The sequence below is a fragment of the Strongylocentrotus purpuratus genome, unplaced genomic scaffold, assembly GCF_000002235.5.
Source record: "Strongylocentrotus purpuratus isolate Spur 01 unplaced genomic scaffold, Spur_5.0 spur5_scaffold_20, whole genome shotgun sequence".
Lineage (NCBI taxonomy): Eukaryota > Metazoa > Echinodermata > Echinoidea > Camarodonta > Strongylocentrotidae > Strongylocentrotus > Strongylocentrotus purpuratus.
The window spans coordinates 18,106,449-18,130,892 of NW_022145606.1; the positions used below are offsets into that span (position 1 = coordinate 18,106,449).

At 38.0% G+C, this 24,444-nt stretch overlaps 1 protein-coding gene and 1 long non-coding RNA gene across 2 annotated transcripts; both read right to left on the reverse strand.

The window, feature by feature from the left end:
- Nucleotides 1-8,790: 8,790 nt before the first annotated feature.
- Nucleotides 8,791-10,291, reverse strand: LOC105446258. The gene is made up of 2 exons (XR_973687.2): nucleotides 10,212-10,291; nucleotides 8,791-8,823 (listed from the first exon to the last, which is right to left on the reverse strand). It is a non-coding gene; the product is annotated as an uncharacterized LOC105446258 (long non-coding RNA).
- Nucleotides 10,292-14,341: 4,050 nt separating this feature from the next.
- Nucleotides 14,342-24,438, reverse strand: LOC105446259. Its single transcript, XM_030993718.1, has 5 exons — nucleotides 24,376-24,438; nucleotides 17,166-17,222; nucleotides 16,606-16,734; nucleotides 15,506-15,625; nucleotides 14,342-14,407 (listed from the first exon to the last, which is right to left on the reverse strand). Exons 1-5 carry the CDS (start codon nucleotides 24,409-24,411, stop codon nucleotides 14,342-14,344), a joined length of 408 nt encoding a protein of 135 aa, XP_030849578.1. The 5' UTR covers nucleotides 24,412-24,438.
- Between the last annotated feature and the right edge of the window lie 6 nt (nucleotides 24,439-24,444).

Here is a 24,444-nt window from a genome sequence, read left to right on the forward strand (position 1 = left end):
GCCTTGTGATCAGAGGTGGTAATCCCGGGGGGCGGGGGGACACGTCCCCCCCCCCTCGATTTTTTTTTAGAGGGGGGATCGTCCCCCCTCAAAATTCGAAAAAGTGCAACAACAAAAATGTACAGCAAATACTGACTAAAGACTACAACACACGTTTAGGCTTTGGAAGGCTTAAGAGTGTAGCGTTAAGACAAATAAAATGCAAAAATCTTCTTACTCGGTGGCTACGCTCCCTTTTATAATATCTTTCAAAAGGTACAGGAATACCGAGAAAAGTGAAGTGTGAAAAAAGTATATTGCTTGTTTTTATACTTTAGTTTTGCTAAGGACTGTAATTTTTTAATACAACAAAACTTCAAAAACCTGTGAAGGGGTTGTCAATTCCGTCAACTTCACCCCTCACATTCACTATTGCTCCCTCGATCGAACCTTCATACTGATGGGGGCTTTAGGGGCAGTCCTTCTCCCCCCCCCCCCAAAAAAAAAAAACAACAACAAAAAATGAACTTCAATCGTGGTTTATTTCAAATTCGATACTAGTGATTTACAAATGTTGCTGAAATGGCATGATTTTTCCCCTGAGCTTTTTGGCGCGCCCCCTGGATCTCGCTCCAATTAGTGACCTGCATGCCAGTGTCACAAATAAGGTATCAAAATATGCTCACCTGACCGTAAATAAATGCCTAAAACCCCTGAGCTTCATGGGGCTCCGCCGGGGCTTTGCCACTGGACCCCACGTCAATTTACACTCCACTTTGCTTTGCTTTGCGCTACCTGAGCGTAAATACTTTAGCCCCCCCCCCTCCACTTCGAAAAACGTTCCCAGTGCCTGCATAGCATGTAAGAGTGGTGGTGATGCGGATTTTTTTTTTCTGCCCCCCCCCCCAAAAAAAAAAAACGAGTTTTTTTCTCATTACGCCACTGATCCCTCGTCCCTCACATTTCGTCCGCCCCTGCTTGTGGTTCAGGTTATCTTTCGGATCTAAGGCTAAGGGAGCAAACCCTTATACATCTAACCGTCTTCAAACTTCTGCATTAATATAGTACAAGAGGATCGAGCAAGAATACCGACACTGCAGCAACATAATCTATGCGTATCTTTCTTGCTCCCTCGACCAGACGACTCCATCCAACAACCCCCTCTCTTTTACTGCCACCCTCCTCTCTCAGGCTCTTACCCCTTTCTCTCCTCTCTTTCATCCCCCGGGGCGTCGCTAGACATTTTTCAGTGGGGGTGTAGAGGCCACCGATTACCGACGAATGTCCCAATATCTATGAATTTAACCCTATAAACCCGGGCCGAAGGCTACATTATTTTTTCCTATGAACTATAGTACTTGCGTATGCGCACAAGGTCATTTTCCTCGACGACATAAAGATACGATGATTTATTCTCGTCTTTTAATCCTTATCTGAATTCAGTTTCCCCCGCCCCCCCCCCTCTTCCCGCGCAAAGCGCGGAAGCTTTGACGTTTCCTTAAATTATTAGAGAAAGAAGACGATTCGTTGTACTGTTCTCGACTTTTAATCCTTGTCTGAATTCAGTTCCCCCAACCCCCCCCCCTTCCGCGCAAGTTTTGACGGCTTTGATGTTCCATTAAATTATATGGAAAGAAGACGATTCGTTGTACCGTTCAGTTTCGACTAGGCGTTGTGGCATGTGCCTGTAATCCAGCTAACAGTGGAAGTCGCAAAATGATTCAGGCGAGGACGCAGGTTCGAAACTGAGTCACGTCTTTCGGATGGTGACGTTTAAAGGTCGGTCCCCAGACGTAAATAATCATATTTGATTGACACACGTCTGTAAAAACCCATCACACACACACACACACCCATCTCGCGGAAGCTATGACGTTTCATTAAAGTATTAGAGAAAGAAGACGTTCGGTGTAGCGTTCTCGTCTCTATATCTGAATTAAGTTTCCCCCCTCCTGCGCGAAGCGCTGAATTTTTACGTTTCCTTACATTTTCAGAGAGAGTGCCGTTAGTAACTTGAAAGAGCTACCGGTACTTACCTATACCTTTGCATGGTGGCATTTTCACACCGGCGAGGACAAGCCAGAACGGGTGTGAACCACTAGACCCTGCAGTGACTGGTCGGAGGATGTCGGGAGTTCCATATCGTCAATCGACCTCAATGCTGTCACGGTGGCACTATATCAATATTAGTACTCATAACTTAACACAACATAAGAGTAATTGTAATCACCTCATTCTTTTATAGTCCATTTTTATTGCCATACATAGTTGTAACCACTGCCTTGTGATCAGAGGTGGTAATCCCGGGGGGCGGGGGGACACGTCCCCCCCCCTCGATTTTTTTTTAGAGGGGGGATCGTCCCCCCTCAAAATTCGAAAAAGTGCAACAACAAAAATGTACAGCAAATACTGACTAAAGACTACAACACACTTTAGGCTTTGGAAGGCTTAAGAGTGTAGCGTTAAGACAAATAAAATGCAAAAATCTTCTTACTCGGTGGCTACGCTCCCTTTTATAATATCTTTCAAAAGGTACAGGAATACCGAGAAAAGTGAAGTGTGAAAAAAGTATATTGCTTGTTTTTATACTTTAGTTTTGCTAAGGACTGTAATTTTTTAATACAACAAAACTTCAAAAACCTGTGAAGGGGTTGTCAATTCCGTCAACTTCACCCCTCACATTCACTATTGCTCCCTCGATCGAACCTTCATACTGATGGGGGCTTTAGGGGCAGTCCTTCTCCCCCCCCCCCCAAAAAAAAAAACAACAAAAATGAACTTCAATCGTGGTTTATTTCAAATTCGATACTAGTGATTTACAAATGTTGTTGAAATGGCATGATTTTTCCCCTGAGCTTTTTGGCGCGCCCCCTGGATCTCGCTCCAATTAGTGACCTGCATGCCAGTGTCACAAATAAGGTATCAAAATATGCTCACCTGACCGTAAATAAATGCCTAAAACCCCTGAGCTTCATGGGGCTCCGCCGGGGCTTTGCCACTGGACCCCACGTCAATTTACACTCCACTTTGCTTTGCTTTGCGCTACCTGAGCGTAAATACTTTAGCCCCCCCCCCTCCACTTCGAAAAACGTTCCCAGTGCCTGCATAGCATGTAAGAGTGGTGGTGATGCGGATTTTTTTTTTCTGCCCCCCCCCCCCAAAAAAAAAAAAACGAGTTTTTTTCTCATTACGCCACTGATCCCTCGTCCCTCACATTTCGTCCGCCCCTGCTTGTGGTTCAGGTTATCTTTCGGATCTAAGGCTAAGGGAGCAAACCCTTATACATCTAACCGTCTTCAAACTTCTGCATTAATATAGTACAAGAGGATCGAGCAAGAATACCGACACTGCAGCAACATAATCTATGCGTATCTTTCTTGCTCCCTCGACCAGACGACTCCATCCAAAACCCCCTCTCTTTTACTGCCACCCTCCTCTCTCAGGCTCTTACCCCCTTTCTCTCCTCTCTTTCATCCCCCGGGGCGTCGCTAGACATTTTTCAGTGGGGGTGTAGAGGCCACCGATTACCGACGAATGTCCCATTATCTATGAATTTAACCCTATAAACCCGGGGCCGAAGGCTACATTATTTTTTCCTATGAACTATAGTACTTACGTATGCGCACAAGGTCATTTTCCTCGACGACATAAAGATACGATGATTTATTCTCGTCTTTTAATCCTTATCTGAATTCAGTTTCCCCCGCCCCCCCCCCTCTTCCCGCGCAAAGCGCGGAAGCTTTGACGTTTCCTTAAATTATTAGAGAAAGAAGACGATTCGTTGTACTGTTCTCGACTTTTAATCCTTGTCTGAATTCAGTTCCCCCACCCCCCCCCCTTCCGCGCAAGTTTTGACGGCTTTGATGTTCCATTAAATTATATGGAAAGAAGACGATTCGTTGTACCGTTCAGTTTCGACTAGGCGTTGTGGCATGTGCCTGTAATCCAGCTAACAGTGGAAGTCGCAAAATGATTCAGGCGAGGACGCAGGTTCGAAACTGAGTCACGTCTTTCGGATGGTGACGTTTAAAGGTCGGTCCCCAGACGTAAATAATCATATTTGATTGACACACGTCTGTAAAAACCCATCACACACACACACACACCCATCTCGCGGAAGCTATGACGTTTCATTAAAGTATTAGAGAAAGAAGACGTTCGGTGTAGCGTTCTCGTCTCTATATCTGAATTAAGTTTCCCCCCTCCTGCGCGAAGCGCTGAATTTTTACGTTTCCTTACATTTTCAGAGAGAGTGCCGTTAGTAACTTGAAAGAGCTACCGGTACTTACCTATACCTTTGCATGGTGGCATTTTCACACCGGCGAGGACAAGCCAGAACGGGTGTGAACCACTAGACCCTGCAGTGACTGGTCGGAGGATGTCGGGAGTTCCATATCGTCAATCGACCTCAATGCTGTCACGGTGGCACTATATCAATATTAGTACTCATAACTTAACACAACATAAGAGTAATTGTAATCACCTCATTCTTTTATAGTCCATTTTTATTGCCATACATAGTTGTAACCACTGCCTTGTGATCAGAGGTGGTAATCCCGGGGGGCGGGGGGACACGTCCCCCCCCCCCTCGATTTTTTTTTAGAGGGGGGATCGTCCCCCCTCAAAATTCGAAAAAGTGCAACAACAAAAATGTACAGCAAATACTGACTAAAGACTACAACACACGTTTAGGCTTTGGAAGGCTTAAGAGTGTAGCGTTAAGACAAATAAAATGCAAAAATCTTCTTACTCGGTGGCTACGCTCCCTTTTATAATATCTTTCAAAAGGTACAGGAATACCGAGAAAAGTGAAGTGTGAAAAAAGTATATTGCTTGTTTTTATACTTTAGTTTTGCTAAGGACTGTAATTTTTTAATACAACAAAACTTCAAAAACCTGTGAAGGGGTTGTCAATTCCGTCAACTTCACCCCTCACATTCACTATTGCTCCCTCGATCGAACCTTCATACTGATGGGGGCTTTAGGGGCAGTCCTTCTCCCCCCCCCCCCAAAAAAAAAAAAAAAAACAACAAAAAATGAACTTCAATCGTGGTTTATTTCAAATTCGATACTAGTGATTTACAAATGTTGCTGAAATGGCATGATTTTTCCCCTGAGCTTTTTGGCGCGCCCCCTGGATCTCGCTCCAATTAGTGACCTGCATGCCAGTGTCACAAATAAGGTATCAAAATATGCTCACCTGACCGTAAATAAATGCCTAAAACCCCTGAGCTTCATGGGGCTCCGCCGGGGCTTTGCCACTGGACCCCACGTCAATTTACACTCCACTTTGCTTTGCTTTGCGCTACCTGAGCGTAAATACTTTAGCCCCCCCCCCTCCACTTCGAAAAACGTTCCCAGTGCCTGCATAGCATGTAAGAGTGGTGGTGATGCGGATTTTTTTTTTCTGCCCCCCCCCCAAAAAAAAAACGAGTTTTTTTCTCATTACGCCACTGATCCCTCGTCCCTCACATTTCGTCCGCCCCTGCTTGTGGTTCAGGTTATCTTTCGGATCTAAGGCTAAGGGAGCAAACCCTTATACATCTAACCGTCTTCAAACTTCTGCATTAATATAGTACAAGAGGATCGAGCAAGAATACCGACACTGCAGCAACATAATCTATGCGTATCTTTCTTGCTCCCTCGACCAGACGACTCCATCCAAAAACCCCCTCTCTTTTACTGCCACCCTCCTCTCTCAGGCTCTTACCCCCTTTCTCTCCTCTCTTTCATCCCCCGTTTCTCTTGTTTCATGTTTCTCTTTTCCGTTCATTTTTCCTTTTCTCCTTTTTTTTCTTCTTTTCTTTCTTTTTCTTTCTTTCCTCTCCCTCTTTTTTCTCCTCTCTTCTTTCCATTTTTGTTCTCTCCCTTTCCCTCTCATTTCCCCCTTTTTCTCATTTTTCCAGACGGCATCGCAATTTTAGCGACAGTATCCCGACAGGTAGGGGTTGTCGCACCCCTCACACCCCCCCCCCCCTTAGCGACGCCCCTGTACAGTGCAGTTATACGAATTACAATACATACGTGGCATTATGCTTGCGCACACATATTTAATGTCTTTGGGTGTCATTGTTTGTGAGCGTATAGCTCGGTATATATATATCCCTTCACCTAATAATAATACATTTTTATCGGCCTCTAGGCATATCAAGTTTTATAGCGTATTTTATGGAATAATTCGGTCCAGTAAATTTGGAGCAAATCAGGCTACTATAGAAGAAAAATCTTAATTAAAACCAATTTATTTCCAGGCTGGACTTCCCTTCATTGATACTGTCCCATTTGCAGCCAACATCAAATTCCGTAGAACTTTGCAGGAGTAATGAATATGTCACGTATGGTTTATCTGTGAGATGTAAACGTTAGCACTGTCAAATTAAAATTTTGCAAGGAAATATGTTTACTTTCTAGACTTCACTGTCAAACATTATCGAGTAAACTGACTGATTGAACCTTTGAGCAGCACAAAACGTACACCATTCGGTACAAGGGTCTGAAAATAAGAGTATTTAATTTAAGGATTGCAATCCCTAAAGTCGATTTAAGCTTTTCACTTTTTGGCCAGCAAATGGGACATAGTACCTTTAACGAACAGGGGGGGGGAGGGGGAATTGTCCCCGGGGATGATTGTCCTCGGTCTTCCTCCGGAAAGGAGTGGGGGGGGGGGGTAATTGTCCTTATATGCATTGAAATGTACATCCATAAAGATATAGTATATAATAAAACTCTTTATTGATATAAACTTCTTTACTAACATTTACAAAAATGTTTGACAAATCAGCTACAAAGAAAATGAACTGCAATTGATTGTATGATGAAGTAACTGTTATCTCAAAGAGCATTATTTTATGGGGCACCTTTATCAACATCATCACATTGAATGACACACTTCCACAGCTGCAAAGGTGCATACAAAAAGTGTCATGATAAATCTGTGTGTACAAGGGTCTTTATACTTATTTATATATGTTCTAGTAAAGGGGACATGAATGATGAGTATTTCGTCAACCACACGTAGCCGAAATTCAGCTTGTGGTATATGGCTATTTACACGATTTTTAAAATACTCTTTTGAGTACCGACTGCATGCAAAAAAATATAATTTTATAATGAAATCATTATCAATCGAGTAGAAATAATTACTCAAAACCTTAGTAGGAAAATCCTGCTTACATTACTTCCTAAATGATCAAATTTGACCAAAAATTCTTGAGTTATATTAAAAAGTCTTTTGGGAACCAACTTTTTTGATGAGTGTTTACTATTACATGTACTTTCTTTACAAAGTGCTTTACCATTAATTTACCAAAGCGCTTGGAGTATTTTTCTTACTTTGTCACTGAGATCATTACTATTCTGTACATTACAGTACACATTCTCCACTCCCTGGGGAGCATTACGGCTAGTTGCATTTCTACACGAGTACACATGCTAATCCAACTACAATGACATTTGCATCTACCCATTTAACACCTAAGAGGAGAGTAGCAATGTAGGTAGAATAAGAATACCTGGCTCAAGGACATTTCCTTGCTAATATTACTCACTGGACTATGACTTCCCTTCCACTACTACATGTATTATAATGAACACTGCTATACAAAACTCTCATTAAAACACAGTCATTTTGCTGGTTCCACTCTATTTGATCATATTTACGACAACAAATATATAGGACATGGAAATTACTAAAGGGAAAATATATTTGTTTCAGGGTTTCAGGTTTTTTTTATTAATTAAACAAAAAACATGTTTTGTACATATTTTACTGTTCAAAACATGCTTTTACTGCTTTAATTTTCCCAAAGTGAGTAACAGTAATACCAGAAATGACTGTGGCGTATCTAGGTATAGGGCAAAACTATTATATATATATGATTCTATGACAACAAATATACATGGAATACATGGAATTTACAGAAACTAGATCGTTCCTTATTAATAGTTAAAGACCACTTTGGATTAAGTGAAATGGTTACAAACAAGACGAAACAAGACTAGCTGGGTAATTGCAATATCACTTTTCAAGGTTCCCTGCTACAATCTTTCCTTAAAAGATAAATCTGAGTACTGGTCTTGTGTTTACATTACAAAAGGACCTGCCAACAACTAGGATGGCCATTTTCGTACTGGGATCAAATTAATGCACAAATTGTTGTTATGTACATGTACATTGTTACTAATTATTTCATTCACCTGTTACAAACAAATTGCATATATTACTTTGTGTAAGGTAAGGACCAGCCACAATGTTTGTCCTACATAGCATCAATTGAAATACAATTATTCATAACAGGTGAAATAAATCATTTCAAATGAGGCACTTAACAAAGATTTGTGCATTAAATTTGATCACATTATGAAAAAGCATGTAAGAGTTTATGTACATGTATATTGCAAGGGTCAGAAGAGAGCAATGTGATATAGAACTGATAAAGATCACATGCACTGCACATAAAAATGAGTATATGGGACAAGTACATATGTACCACAAAAGTTTGGTCCAAAATTTTCAGCTATTTCGTGTCATATTTAAGTATGAGGTCAATTGAATGTGAAGAGATAACATTTTTAGTGGACATTTGTAGAAAGATACCTTTTATGATATTCTTCCAAACTGATCCCCCCTCCCCCCCCCCAAAAAAAAGGGAATCAAAAGAAATAATTTGTTATGTTCACTAGAACTCCATCTTCTCTCCAAATGTAATGAGTTGTATCTATTAATATATTCAGTTTCTTGTTCAGAACTGATCTAAGAGATCATCTACATTATCAGTCTCTGTCTGACTTTTCTCTCGCGATGGAGTTTTCCTCATAGAGGGTGTCCTTGATGTTGAAGGAGTCCTATAAACAAACACAGAAAGGGAGATCTTAATGTATGCTTGTACTATAAACATAGTGAATTTAAGATTTACACAGTCCAATGAACAGACAAAGCTACAGTTTATGATCTTGCATGAATGATGCTTTTGTATTGTCTTCATCAGGTTCATATTTGATCCATTGTAACACTTTTACTTTGTCAAATATTAATCTGTAGAGCATCAGCACGGTGGTCAATACGAATCTCAAATTTGATTTCTAGAGAGATTTTATTTCATGTTTATATTCACATGTCCAGTGTTACATAAGGGTTATTCCAAGAGAGTTTTGGCAACAAATAAGATCATGTCCATGTAATGTTGGTATGTGATCCACTACTACACATGGTAGATGAAATCACCTGATGAAGATTTATATGTAATGAAAAGAAACAGTAGTGCCCTGCCAAAAACAATGTGTCAGTTGCCCCTGTTCAAAATATTTGCTTAATATGCATTTCTTATTTTGTTTACCAGCATTAAAAGGACATCACATTTCATGTACAACAACTTTTGGTCAATAATATTAAGTCACCATAAAGTTAGAGAACTTCTAAACCTAATAAGGAATCCTTTTTATGCTAAACTTAATTTGAGCAATCATTATGGTTCATAGGAGACATAGTTTCTAACTTCTGGTATGTCACAAAAATTGCCCCAAACCCATGGAATAACCCATATCTCATTCATAATTCATGCCACATTTTTATATTTTGAGCTACTAGGCAGTGATAAATCTTGGACACTTTGCATGTAACAGAATGAAAATTAATAATAATTTCCTCAATAATTTCAATAATTATGATAATAATAATTTCTATATGTTCAATCTTAAATCATATTGTATATATGTACTATGAAGGTATATGTGCATGTATGTATATATATAAATATACGATAATAAAAATATATACATGAACAATATGACAATAATATTTTCAAAGTCAAATCAAATCATTACGGTACTTGACAAAGCTCCAAGGGCGAAAATTTGTTTTAAAAGTCCTCCATGTATGAAGCATCATTATTTTTAATTTTTTTCTCGAACAAAAATCTTGACTTTTTTCTATGCACATATACATATAATCCAGGTTAAAAGGGACATTGTGAAAAGCAGTTTTGTATCTGAAACTGCTACCCTGTAAAAATAAATTTTATACCGTCCGGGTGCTTACCCAATAACAGGTGTTGTCGATCACCAGGATTAGCCTTTAATTTTTCAACCAACAGGCCTAAAATGTAATGCTTTGACTTTTCCCTCACCTGAATACTCTTTAAGAGACTAGGGGTATTTCTGCGAATGTCAGCGAATTCTAGCCTTCTGCACATGTAAACTGACAACCCACTCTGTTTAAGAAAGAAATGTCTTACCCTGAAGAATGCACTTTAGGGATGGCAGGTTTCTCTGACGTAGCAGTCTTTCTAGAAGTTGGCTCTCTTTTTCTCCTCCTAAAAATGAGATGTAAGGACGGGACAAAATGCAAGGGGGGACCCTTGCATTCTGTATCGTACTTAACATGTCATGAAATGATCTCTTTTCATTTCTATATAGGAGTGTATGATCAGTCTATCCAAACTATGTAATCGCAGATCATTCCATGAGATGTTAAGGACGGGACAAAATGCAAGGGGGGACCCTTGCATTCTGTGGCGTCCTTAACATGTCATGAAATGATCTCTTTTCATTTCTATATAGGTGTGTATGATCAGTCTATCCAAACTATGTAATCGCAGATCAGTCCATGAGATGTTAAAGTGACTCGGTAACATTGTTGAAGGTTGATGAAAAAAATATATTCCTTTTACTATACTAACCCTCTGACATGCAAAAAATCCTGAACAAATTCTCAAACCACAAAGATATGTATGGTTTTCTTTGAAGGCGTCGATTTGAGGCACCCTCGAACAGTGATTAACAGTAAATTCTCCCAACCATTTTTGAATTTTCCCAACCGTTTTTCCATGAGAATAATACATAAAACAGGCTATACAAATCTGTCAACACTTAACTGTCTGGAATGGAATGCAGAGCCATTTTATTGCTTTTTGACGATTTACATTCACCTAAAATGTAATTAAATTGTCCTTGTCTTGATGCTGAACAGGCTTTGACAAGTAGCAGAATAGAAGTAGAGTAATATAGTTGGGAGAATTAACGAATTGATCAAATCAGTTTTTCCCAATTTGTACCATAAATAATGATCCGTTTTCACTCAAATTTTCAGATTATCTTTAATTGTGCATCTAGCATTGAAGTCACTACCTTAGCACCACTATCTCTCATCTGAACAATGTTACAAAGTCCCTTTAAGGACGGGACAAAATGCAAGGGGGGATCCTTGCATTCTGTGATTACATAGCTTGCAAGGGGGACCCTTGCATTCTGTGTCGTCCTTAACATGTCATGAAATGATCTCTTTTCATTTCTATATAGGAGTGTATGATCAGTTTATCCAAACTATTTAATTGCAGATCATTAATATTACTGAAATTACGCCCAAATCCTTGATTTTAGGCCATTCTGGGGTCGTTACTATGGCAACCGTTATAAATGGTAATGTAATATGCATTTCATTGCTTTCCTTTATGGTGAGGTATTCTAAACTGTACATTTTCACGCATTCAAAGTGTTTTTATCATTTTTAAATGACTTTAATTGTTTCTTTGAATAATACCGGTTTTAGTGTAGTGTTGCCATGGAAACTGCTGATTATATGACTAAGCCGTACAATCGGAAATGCTATCATAACTTTTTACACGTATATATGCATTTTAATTCGGTAAAGTTAATTTTGGACCAAAACAATATAGAACATAAGCTGTATATAAAGATTTAAAAAAACTTGGGGTGAAAAATATGAAATCTGAAAATGTTCATGTTCATGATCAGAATTTGAGGGGGAAAAGCCAATAAACTCTTCGTATAAAGTGAGTTATATATTGGTAATATTGGCAGAAATAACGCATCTGTTCGGGTAAAAGTCCAATATCGAAACACAACTTTTATAAAGTAATACTTGCCTCAAATAATAATAATAAATAATAATAATAATAATAATAGCCTAATAGTCCACTCCAAATTTTATTAAACCGAAACGGAAATTCTTTTTGCCCAATTGCGCCAGATCGACGTTGCTCTATCCCCTTATTGTTGAACGCCAAACAAGGTAGCAACAACTCCCATCTTTTAACGTCTTTTGGTATGACGCGGCCGGGATTCGAACCCACGACCTCCCGGTTGTGGGTCGGACGCTCTACTGACTGAGCCAACAAGAAAATTTCCACAAAAATGTATTACTGGATCTAGTCGCCCACTATTTGTTAGGCAATGTCACATATAATTTGTGTATTGTTCCCATTTACTGGAAGAACCCATTTCCATTTGAAATCTGAAAACGATTGCAATTTGTTCTCCATACTGTCTCGAAACGTGATATAAAATGTGGACATTAGTTTTCTATCAAATGTCTTGAAGAGTTTATCAAATATTAGTTTCTCACAAAACTTTTTTTTAATAGGGAGACAAAAGATACGTGACAGAAGCGGAAATCTAATGTTCATATTTCATTAAAATTTTCAGTCATTAAGATATCAGTATACAACATACAAACTGTGTACATATAAAATATGTTACACTCAAAGTACAAACAATATTTCGTATACAAACATCTTTATGGATATAAACTTCTTTCCTAAAAAAAAAAAAAAATCATGAATCTAGCAACTGCAACACGCTTACATTCATTTGTTTCTACAAACCTTATCTGTATTGCAACTACATAATAATGGTCCTTGTACATGTAGATGAAGTAACCTAAAACCTATTGTAGTAATTTTAAAAGAATGAAGTATGCACGCATACCTAGAAAATGCCTACGGAAATACGAAGAACCCCACGAAGAAAAATGTATCCTTTGACAAATCAGCTACAAAGAAAACGGACAATTGATTTTATGATGAAGAAACTTTTATCCCCAAAAGCATTTTTTTCATAGGGCACCTTTAACATCAGCAAAATTAATGAAAACAAAACTTCCACAGGAGACTGCTGCAATGGTGCATTTAACAAGTTTAAATTATGAATCTGTGTGCACAAGGAATTTTTAAATTATTGATTTATTTTCTAGTAAAGGGGACGTGAATGATGTGTATTTTGTCAACCACAGGCAGCCGAAATTCAGCAGAGATAGTCAGCTTGCGGCATATTTATTCACATGTTTTTTTTTTTTAGTACCGACTGCGCAAACAAAAATAAATCATAATTTCATTATAAAATCATAAACAACCGGGAAGAAATAGCTACTCAAAACGTTATTAAGAAAATTCTGCTACGTTACTTCCTAAATGAACATATTTGACAACAATTTTCTTGAGTTATATTAAATTCTTAAACCACAAAGATATTTATGGTTTTCTTTGAAGGTATCACTGTGCAACACCCTCTAACCGTGATTAATAGTAAATTCTCCCAACCATTTTGAATTTTCCCAACCATTTTCCCTTGAAACCAAGACATAACACAGGCTTAAAAAAAGCTTTCAACACTAAAATGTCTGGCATGGTTTATAGAGCCAAATCATTGCTCTGTGAAGATTTACATTCAACTAAAATGTAATTAAATTGTAATAATGTAGTTGGAAGAATAAAGAAATCGATCAGATCAGTTTTTCGCAATTTTAATCATTAATAATGGTACGTTTTCACTCAAAGTTTCAGATTATCTTTAATTGTATATCTAGCATTGAAGTTACTACCTAAGAACCATTTACTCTTATCTGAACAATGTTACCACGTCCCTTCAATACGCTACCTTTCTTATAACATTTCAAACTTGTAATAATATGTTTGTAGTACTGTTAATTTAATATTAACAATAATAATAATAATAATAATAATAATAATAATAATAATACGTTTATAGAGCGCAGAAACTATCCAACATTTAATATACATATATATTCTACTGCGCTGCAAGTGCTCCTGATATGCTTAGATTTACAGTTGATTGAAAAGATGTGCTTTCAGTTTTTATTTAAAGATATTCACAGATGGCGATTTCCTGACTTCAAATGGCAAGTTATTCCAGAGTTTGCTGTAGTTTATACTGATAGTGAGTAGTTAGTACTGTTTATCGACATATTTCATACCGTATGTAATATTAAATTCACCTTGAAATGATTATGACATTATTATTGACCTTTTACGCCATGAAAGGGTGTCTAAATAATTCTATTAAACTCAAGTCATGAAATTGAGCTAAACACTTTTGTTTATATGATTCATGGATACACCGATCAAACGAAATCCACGTTGAAGGTTGCAATACAAGAAAGATGAATTGAATAAAATAATTCAAGTAGTGACAACAACAATAATGATAATGATGGTAATAATCATGGTTATAATTATAACAGTAAACATAATAATTATAATAATAACTTGTTGAAAGACATCTCAGTAAAGTACTCTTTATGGAGGCACGTTCAATTTGTTGGTAGTACTTAGTAGGCATAAGCCTGTTGATTTTGAGGGGGCTGGGCGTACACAGTAGGGGGCTGGGTTACCATCTAAAGAAAAGATACAAGAAAAATAAACGTTAACAATCAACAAAATAATAAAACCGATCCCAAATGTAATTTATGCATTGTTACAGGGAATGTCACTCAGAGAAGTGGGGATTTCGGGTCATTCTGTCATTCAGATCAGAAGTCAATTGTGAGGGGATGACATCACAATTTCTGACCGTATTGCCAACTTGTCTCAAAGATTCAACGGTTTTCATGATTTTGGTAGATTCATAATTTTCTTATTAGTCGTCCGGTTTTTCTCAAACTTTCACTGAATTGTTTTTCTAATTCTTCTGCTTCTTTTTTATTCAAACCAAATTAATATGATGGTGGACTTTCCCTTTATTGTTATTTTGTATATTTGGTGAGGATAATTTTTAACAAGCCATTTGATATGTGCTTCAGATATCTAATTTACATATGTTGTATAAAGAGTTATATAATTTCTTATGTAAATCTTGACGTGGAAATAAAATAAAATTAGTGTGTCGTTAGCGAAGTTTAAAAAGAAAATCTTGCTCAGTTGTTGTTTAAAGTAGCCCTTTTGATGGAGGTTCACTAATGAGGTTCTTTGAATCCGACATGTTACAAATGTAAACACTTATAACCATATAATGTTTTTATATAGTGCATTTTCCATATGCATGTTCAAATGCGCTTTACAATTATGACAGAGGTGAGTAATAAGATATGTGTTGAGGGTATTGAGAGATTGCTGGTAATAGTGGTAAGTTATTCGACAGTTTGGTAGCAGAAGTTGTGAATGCTCTTTCATCCAGTGTGGATAGCATCTTGGGAGACGGGTGGTACAGCCTTAAGAGGAGAAAGAAGTAGTGGGATGGTTGCCTGATATCTACGAATTTGGATAGGTAGGTAGGAGCCGGACCATACATGAATATATATTATGTCCGGTTAATGTACCATGTTGGTGTAAACATATATACAGTAAAAAAAAAATCAATGTATATATGTACATAATTAAAAGAAAGATTTATATTGTATATATGAACATAATATATAAATCACTTGATTAAATGTAATAAATAGGACTCATAGCACTACGATGGTTGTGGATGGCTGTTTTCTGGGTTTCCTTACCAATGTAGAGGGCGGAGGGGAGGAGGCCATACCACTGCAACAATAAATAGAGCCAATGAGAGCACTGATAAAGGCCATGACACTAAGCACAGCCAACACACACACTGGAACGACGATATACTGAAAATAAAAGACGATATAATCTAATAAATTAGGCTTCCTTTCATGAGGTAATATTATAATCCATTTTCGTCATGTTATCAAATTTAATGCATAAATATTTGCGCTATACATGAACTGAACTAATATTATTATTATTAACAAATTATGTCATTTACCTGTTATGAATAATTGAATTTCGATAGTCAGAATGCAAATTGAATAATACAGTAGCCTAATTGTGCTAGGTAGGACAAACAATTCGCATTCTGACAAATAAAATCAACTATTCGTAACAGGTGAATGAAATAATTTGTAACGAGGCACTTAACAAAGGTCTGTGCATTACATTGGATTATATTACGAAAATGGCATATTGGGTAAGTTCATTGTTGCGAATTATTTCATTTACATGTTACAAGTAATTGTATTCCAGTTGCCAGAATGTAAATGTTGTGCATTTTGTGTTGTAAAGTGTAATGCAAGCCAGTATGTTTGTTTAGCAACAATTAATGTACGTAGTTTGTATTCTTGCTATTGAAAATAATGCAATAATAGCTCGGACATAAACTGAGAGCATAGTTTTGAATGCAATTTGAAAACTGTCTATAATTGAGGCTAAAAGCATTGTTTCAGGATATTCTTCGAATTAAAACAAACGATGTGTTGATTTGATTGTCAAACTAGTATGATAAATGATGGGCTATTATTTTCATTTGAATCGTTTCTAAGTGAAAAAAGAAACAGGGAATTAACTCTGACAAGCAAGTTTAGAAAGTCCCTCGTCTGCAAATGTGTTTTTATGGTGATCACTGTTATAAATTTATTTATTGGGCATATTAATATCCTTTAAGAAATATCCTTTCATGTGACTTTCCTACAATGACAGTTTTTTCACATCGGAAGAAAGTGATGGAAGGCTCAAAACATATGTGTGTGTGTGTGTGTGTGTGTGTGTGTGCGTAGAAATCAATTTTCTCTTTAAGCAGCATTTCTCTTACCAAACAAGCTTCTTGACAGTTCTCAAAAGAGCCCAATACCACAAAAAAGTAAATTAGATAGCAGTAATATCCAAGTGCTCCAAGACTACCAAATGCCGACAGGATGCAAGCAATCAAGAAAAACGCAATCTGAAATATTTACAAGAGAGAACAATTAGATAGATCAATCGATCATGCTTTATATATAAATTCCCCCCTCCATCGTTATACGTTCCCTCAAAATGTCGCACCTAACCCAGTCCATGACATATCAACCCGCCCCTGTTGACCAAGCTTATATTTACCAATGTCTATGTATGTGCGCTGTAAATTTATAGGTATTTGACATAATCAGATGATAACAAACGCTTCTTAATGATTGAAATATAAAATTGCTTGCCCCATAATGTTAAAACAATATTATGTATTCAATCACTATTGTTCATATCAGGTTTGCTGGCCAAATTCATAAGTCTTTCATTTATTACAGTAATATTCAAAGGTTAATTCAATCGAAAAAGTTTATCCATCATCTGTAAACCATTTAATTGATTTATAAAAAAGACACATAATATAATTACCATGCATGTGTATCTGCAGATTGTCCCAAGACCGAATAATGCAGTCAAAACGTACAGCTGAAAAAAGAGCAAATACATTAACTTATGTCATGGGCGTCGGAGCGTCTTTCAAAGTGTAGGTGCAACAACTAAAAAGGCACATTCTGGAACGGGTAGCACCTACAAATTGTTGTCCCAAAGCGAGATAATCTTTGTTTAGACATTGCTCTATACCCCTATATAAATTATACACATTGTAATTAAAACATTATGGGTGATGATCTTCAACATTTTCTCTTTAAATGGTCCGAGATACTGCTTCAGCACCATACTTTGCAGTTGTGTGTTATCGTCTGAAGAGTCATTTGCGAGCGAGCGAAGCGACCAAACAAAAATGTAAAGATATGTGAAGTTGATTAGATCATTTTTAAATGAGATCCTCAATCCTGATGTAATTTTAAGCACAATCTTATAATGGAAGAATAGATGAAACCTTTAATATTTTACTTAATTAGATACTATAAATGCAAATGAGTGTTGAAAACGAGCGCGAATTTGTTTTAAAAGGGGCACAGTTCATTATTATGAAACGTGGGGGATTAACTATGCCCCCTTCCTCCCCCCTCCGGCTAATGACTTTATCGTGGTGGTAGAGATATGGCTCCTGGCACTGCACAAAAAGGCTCTGATTCTTTGAACATACATAGTGTGAAAGGGAGCACTAATCAACATGGGCGTCATATTCGAAACATGGACAAGAAGAAAGCTGAACTGTGTGGACCAAACTTTTATGTCACATGGTTGCGTAGTCCCGTACACGCGTTTATGTGTACAGTGCATGCGACGTTCAGCCATATATTACTTAATATCTTATCATTTTGATGATTCGAAAACCTCTCAGCGTACTACACAATCAGCATTTTCGAATCGCTTTCGACAGGTTCATTCACAATAAAATCACATGACCAGAACTCAACTTTAGCTTTGTCTGTTGGAAATAATAGTCCGGCAGCCATCTCGATATACCTTTGTTTTTTTTTGGATTAGAGTTCCTTAGACCATCAATTTGAAAAATCCGATTGCTGACACTCTGTCAGCATTGAGCAATTTGGGATATGTGACGTCATACAAAATGGCCGCCAAAATCCCTTTTTTAACTAAAATTAATGATATTAAAAGTGTTAACAGCATTTTACTACATTAAATGGCAGTCAAATATCTTGATTTTTTTTCTAGAATCATCACTAAATAAAATTTGCGATGTTGTATGATCACAAATGATATGTAAATTTGCATAATTCTGAATGGCGCCCTCTATAGACACATTCATTTGCATTGTTCAAAATGATAGCCAAATACCAATTTCTAACATGAGATCATCATATGTCATGAGTCAGATGCACGGAATACAGTGAGTAAAAATTGTGCTGCACATTTATTTTTATTTGTGATTTAATACTCGAAAAAAACACGATTGAATTTTGTGCTCTCTGTCCCATAGATATGAGGTGGCATATGGTGATAAATGCCCGTTTTCATTGACAGTGCTAAGAAACTAGATATGTATTCTAAGGTACTAGATTCTTTTATATGAACCTAAAATATACAAACTACCAATACGTTGCAGGACTATATCCGTTTATAATTTTGCTTCAAAATCTTGAAATTTGTTTAAAAGCCCTCTAAAGTGTTGGGAACCCTAAAATATTGCATGCGGAAGAGGGTGTCATTTAACACTTAATTCTGGAAAAATATTAAAAACAAATGTGTTCGAAGTGAGGTCGTGACTGTGAGGCGTGCTTCCACACACATGTTTGCAAATGTGCTCTCTTAACACTTTCTACAAACGCTTTAGTAGTTTGAGGTAGTGAGGCAGGGTTTGGGTTATTTGTAGCTCCTAGTCTTCGGACCCTTGATAGCAACACGTTGATACGAGCCCCTGACATTGAGCTGGTTGTTGACTGTCCATAACATGAGAGTAGGTTGAGTGATGACATATGCATATTGCTCCGATTGTCTCATTTTCGCTCGCGTGAACATTGCCAGCACAAACCACTGACCTCTACCTCCTGAACGGATCATCGTACTAAAAGGCTGTATTGTCTGACCGTTCATGAATATTCATGTTTTTGCTAAACTCGGCAAAATGTTTGCTTTTACTAAATGGAAAAATTACGGTGGGGGGTTGGATGAAATGGACATAATGAAATAGGCAGAAGTGATCTATGATAATTCATGCTTTTTATGTTTCGTGTGCTCGACTTATAATCTTCAAATCGCTTGGTAATCCGAGTCCAAAGTTAGACTTGTTTCACATGTGTATTATAGGCAATGACGAGCTTGCAACCTATTTTGAAAAATTACGGTGGGTGAACTTTCAAAAGTCAATGAGACATGAGGGCTCCAATGAAAGAGCTAGTGATAACGTACGTCGGGGTGGATGTGCTTTTCGTTTAAACAAAAAATGAATTTTTAACGATTTTGTTAAAAAAACGTCCATAGGCTAACATGTTAGGCTGCTGACTCTGATCATGCTCTGACGATAGGGGGCGTTGTGAAATGAGACTAAACGGAGCCATATGACCATGCTGCATCAAGGTCGCCAACTGAGTCCTACATGTAGGGGGAGTCGAATCTTCTGCTTCATCACTTTCAGCATTGTACCCTATCCAATGCCAAAGTATGCCCCAAGAGTGTCGCATCCCGTCAACGCATGTCCTGCCAACATCGATGGAATAATATCTCCTAACTTGTCTACAGTGGCAGGAACATCAATAACAGTTAGATCTGTGATGGGCGTCTCCATGGTCATTGGCGTTTTATAAGTCCGTCATGAAGATAATAATGCAAAAGCAGTACGTAGACGTCTGTGTCATCCACTAGGACCCTGACATACCTCTTCTCATTGGCAGCAATTCGAATCGCTTGCTGTACTATGATGTTGCCTGCTTCTTCATAATTATGTTGTGGACAGACCTTTCCTTGGCATGACATCACTGCCTGGAATCACTTCAACAGGAACCTCATCTTGACGGTAATGACCAGCTTGTGCTTTTGCCTATTTCTGAACACCCAATCATCCTGCAGACTCGCGCATATATGATGTCGATCAACTGTAGTTTGTTGTCATGAAAAGATAGTGAAGTTAGCAACACTAGAGACATGTTTAAACACATTAAGTCGTCGACCAAGAAACCTTCACCCAAAGTTATATGTCTTAAAGGATGAAAATGGGAACATTTTAACAGAGGATGAAGATATAAAGGCAAGGTGGAAGAAGTAATATTGTGTAAAACCGTATACTGCAAAAGAAACTGAGGAAATTGATACTCATGAATGAGTAACTCCGAGTAAGCGTCGAGGACGAGCCCTTGCTTGAACCTGACATCTTACAAAATGGAGCGAAGGAAGCAATAAATCATCTGAGACCTGGGAAAGCACCTGGTATTGAAAATTCCCTGCAAAGCTTTTCAAAGAGAGTGGAGAGGAGGGCGTAAATGTCTTGCATAAACTGTGTAACAAAATATGGAAACAGAGAATATGGCCACAAGACTGGAATAGTGCTGTTTTTCTCCCACTCCCAAAGAAAGGTGTTACAAAATGAATGTGCCAACACCCGCACTATTTCTATTACTCTGCATGCCAGTAAGATTCTTCTTCACTTAATTGCTGAAAGAATTAGAAACAAACAGGGTTCAGAAAAGAAAGAGGGACAAGAAACCAAATTGGCAATTTCAAAAATTTAATGGAGAAAAGCAGAGAATTTCAAAAACTTCTCTCCCTAGCTTTATTGATTTTTCCAAAGCCTTTGACTGCGTACAACATAAACGCCTATGGAAGATTATGAGCTAGATGGGCTTTCCAGCACATATTATTCAACTCATCCAGTCGCTTTACCAAGACCAACTTAAGCAACAGTAAGGAAAGAGAATGGCTACACCGAAAGGTTCACTATTGGTCAAGTTGTCCGTCAAGGCTGCATCCTATCACCATAACCTTTCAACATCTATGCTGTATTCATCATGAGAGGCTTTTTATTGTCAAGTTTCTGTTGGTGGACGAATGATCACCAACCTAAGATACGCCGACAATACAACACTCCCGGACGTACTGATTGGGGGGGGGGGGGGGGGGGGGGGGGGGGCTTAGGGACAGTTGACCCCCCAAATAAAATTCAAACTGTTTTTTTTCTTCATATTCGATTCCAGTGATTTACAAATGTTGCTGAAAAGACATGATTTTCCTGGGTTTTTTTCTCACTTTTTAGTAAATTACAATTTGTTAAGCGTATGTTGGAAAATTACAAATCTCTAAATTCAGTCAAGCAAAAAATATGTTTATTTAAAAGCCTACATGTCAGGGTCCGTGGAATGTATAAAGTATGTTAAAGAGAACTAGAAAGAAAGTGACCCGAGGTGAAATGAGGTATCAAAATATGCTCATCTGACAGTTATTAAATGCCTAAAACCCACTGAGCTTCCGGGGGCTGTGCCCCTCGAACCCCACCTAGGGCCCTAAGGAGGGCCCCTGCATGGATGCTCATCTGACAGTTATTAGCTGCCTACAACCTCCGAGCTTCCGGGAGCCCTGCCCCCTGGACCCCACGCCAATTTGCGCTCCTCTCTTCCTGATCGTACATACTTTACCCCCCCCCCCCACCCCCGCTTTAAAAAACGTTCCGCGGGGCCTGCATATAACATGTATGAGTGGTGGTGATGCAGATTGTTTTTCTGCCCCTCTAAATGTTTTTGCTCATTATTCCACTGACAACACTTATAACAAGAACATCAGAAGAACTGCTAGAACTCCTTAAAAAAACAGTGAAGGATGCAAGTGAATATTTTGGACCCTACCTCAATGTGAAAAAGACCAAGATCATGATTGGTGGAAATTAACTACATGCAACAGAGCATGGTGGTTGATGGAAAAGAAGTTGATCAAGTGGACAAGTTTATATAATTTTCTTGGGTCAATGATTGTGAAGAAGGGTGGAAGCTCGGTAGATATCAAGAGACAACTGGCCATGGCTAAACATCGGCCTCAACACTGTCAAATATCTGGAAGGACAGGAACCTCACCTTGGCCACAAAGATCCAAGTAATGAAGGCATTGTTTTTCCAAGTAGGAACTCTATGGCAGCGAGACATATCAGGAAAGGCAGACAGCTAGGGGAGCAATATCTACCTTTGAAATGAGGTGTTGGAGGAAGCTACTTGGGAAATCATGAAGAGATTACATCACCAATGGACACAATTAATGTCCATCATCGGAGACCAACCGCCACTTGCTACCAGGATTGACAAGTACAAGCTACAATAGTTTCGTTACGTTAGCAGAAAGACCAGGAGACAACCTTGCCAAATGATCATTTAAGGTACCTTTGAAGGAACACATAACAAAGGAAGATTCACGCTCAGATGGAGTGACGACCTTAGGGAAATCACTAGCCACCCTCTAAATACTAAATACACTCTACCGGATTGCAGGAGACGGATGCCGATCGAAAGGTCTCATCAAACGGGTCACAAGGGTGAGCCATGATCTATATGACAACGACGACGACGATGCTCAGTGAGAGATAGTTTCTTGGAGGGCAGCAGTGACGCGGGATTCAGTTGGAAGACTCTCGACCCGGTATGACCTCTAGATACTCTTGGATCTGTCAAACACCAAGCAAACATCATCAGATTTTCATCCACAGTAGAGCACAACCATCAATGACTGTACAAGGTTGTTTTAGTGTCTCATGCCTGACTGACATCTCAACTTTTGTCGAATTCTATAAGTCCGCCTTGGACATAGGAGTGCTCGTTTCCAGAGTCATCAAAGAGTGCTGTTGGGACTGGTGAAAGCTCTTATGGCAAAATGTCCTTGACATTGACCTCTCTTCAATTTTTCATAGACTTTCGTACCCCAACATTCATTGACTTCTTTATGGCTGCCATGGTTTGAACTTTCTTGGAAATTGTGTCATAGAATCCACCAGGTAATTTCTTTTGAAACTCATGCATCTGTCTAGTACAGATGTCAACTGCTTTATCCACATTCACTGACATTGGAGCAATGCTGGTCTAAATAAAACCTATCAATGGAATAATAATGTGTGCCGTAAAACCACTTCTCACCTATTTGATGAAAAATGAATTCTTTCATAGCTATTTTTGTTCCTTGACATATGTAGGGTAGGTGTAGGGAATTGGAGACCGCCAAGCTTGAACCATCACTGTCTGTCCGTGTTGGCTCCAATATTACCATAGCGCCATATTATGTGACCTTTAACAACACTACTGCATACATCCAATTCATTTCGAAGACTACAATACATCGTAAAATTTAGCTCTGATATAAAAACACAATTTTCACTGAATGTTGTGGTGTATGCAGATATTTAGGGGTGGCTCTTAAAAAAAACAACGATCACAGAAAAATTATGGCCATTGTGTGTTGTGAATGGGTGTTGCAATGCACATTATGAATGGTGTCTGAATGCATTTCATTTAAGAAGTTGAAGGTAATGAAAGACCTGGTGATGACGTCATTAATCATTGTTATCTTATTAATTAGTTACATCATGACCACAATTTTGTTACCAAATAAAGAGAAAAAATTACTGAAGAGAATACAAAAATTTCTGTATGTGTAACATTGTTCATGTTTATGTTAATTATGCAAATGTGCTTAAGGGTCTCCAATTCCCCACACCTACCCTATCTAAATTGGGCCAAACAAGATGAAAGATGAATGCAGCACAATTGCAATTGTTGCCCCAAAAAAGCATTTAATATGATTTCAAGTTGACATAGATTTAAAAAATTGCCATTTGGCTGGCACACATATTTTATTCAAATTAATATATTTATAGAGGGCGCTATTTCAAAATATGCAAATAAACTGGTCATCTATAGCGATGCAACATCACAAACGTTTTTTAAGTGATGGTCCTAAAGAGATACAGACATTTGGCTGCCCAAAATTGTAGAGAAAATCCTTATTATATATTTATTATTCATTTTTAAAGTAAATCATGTACTTTGGCGGCCATTTTGTATGACGTCATATATCTTAAATTGCTCAAAGCGAACAAACTGTCAGCAATTAGATTCTTGAAATAGAAGCCTTAGGAAATCAAAATCCATTGAAAAAAACTATAGACCCAAAAACAAGGTTAGGCCAATAATTTCGGTTTTGCTGCCGGACTATAACATGTTAGCTGGTATTATCTCAAACTTACACCACCTTGAGCGAAAGCGATACGCTGGTAGATCATAGATACTACAATTTGGACGGAGAGAATGGCTCC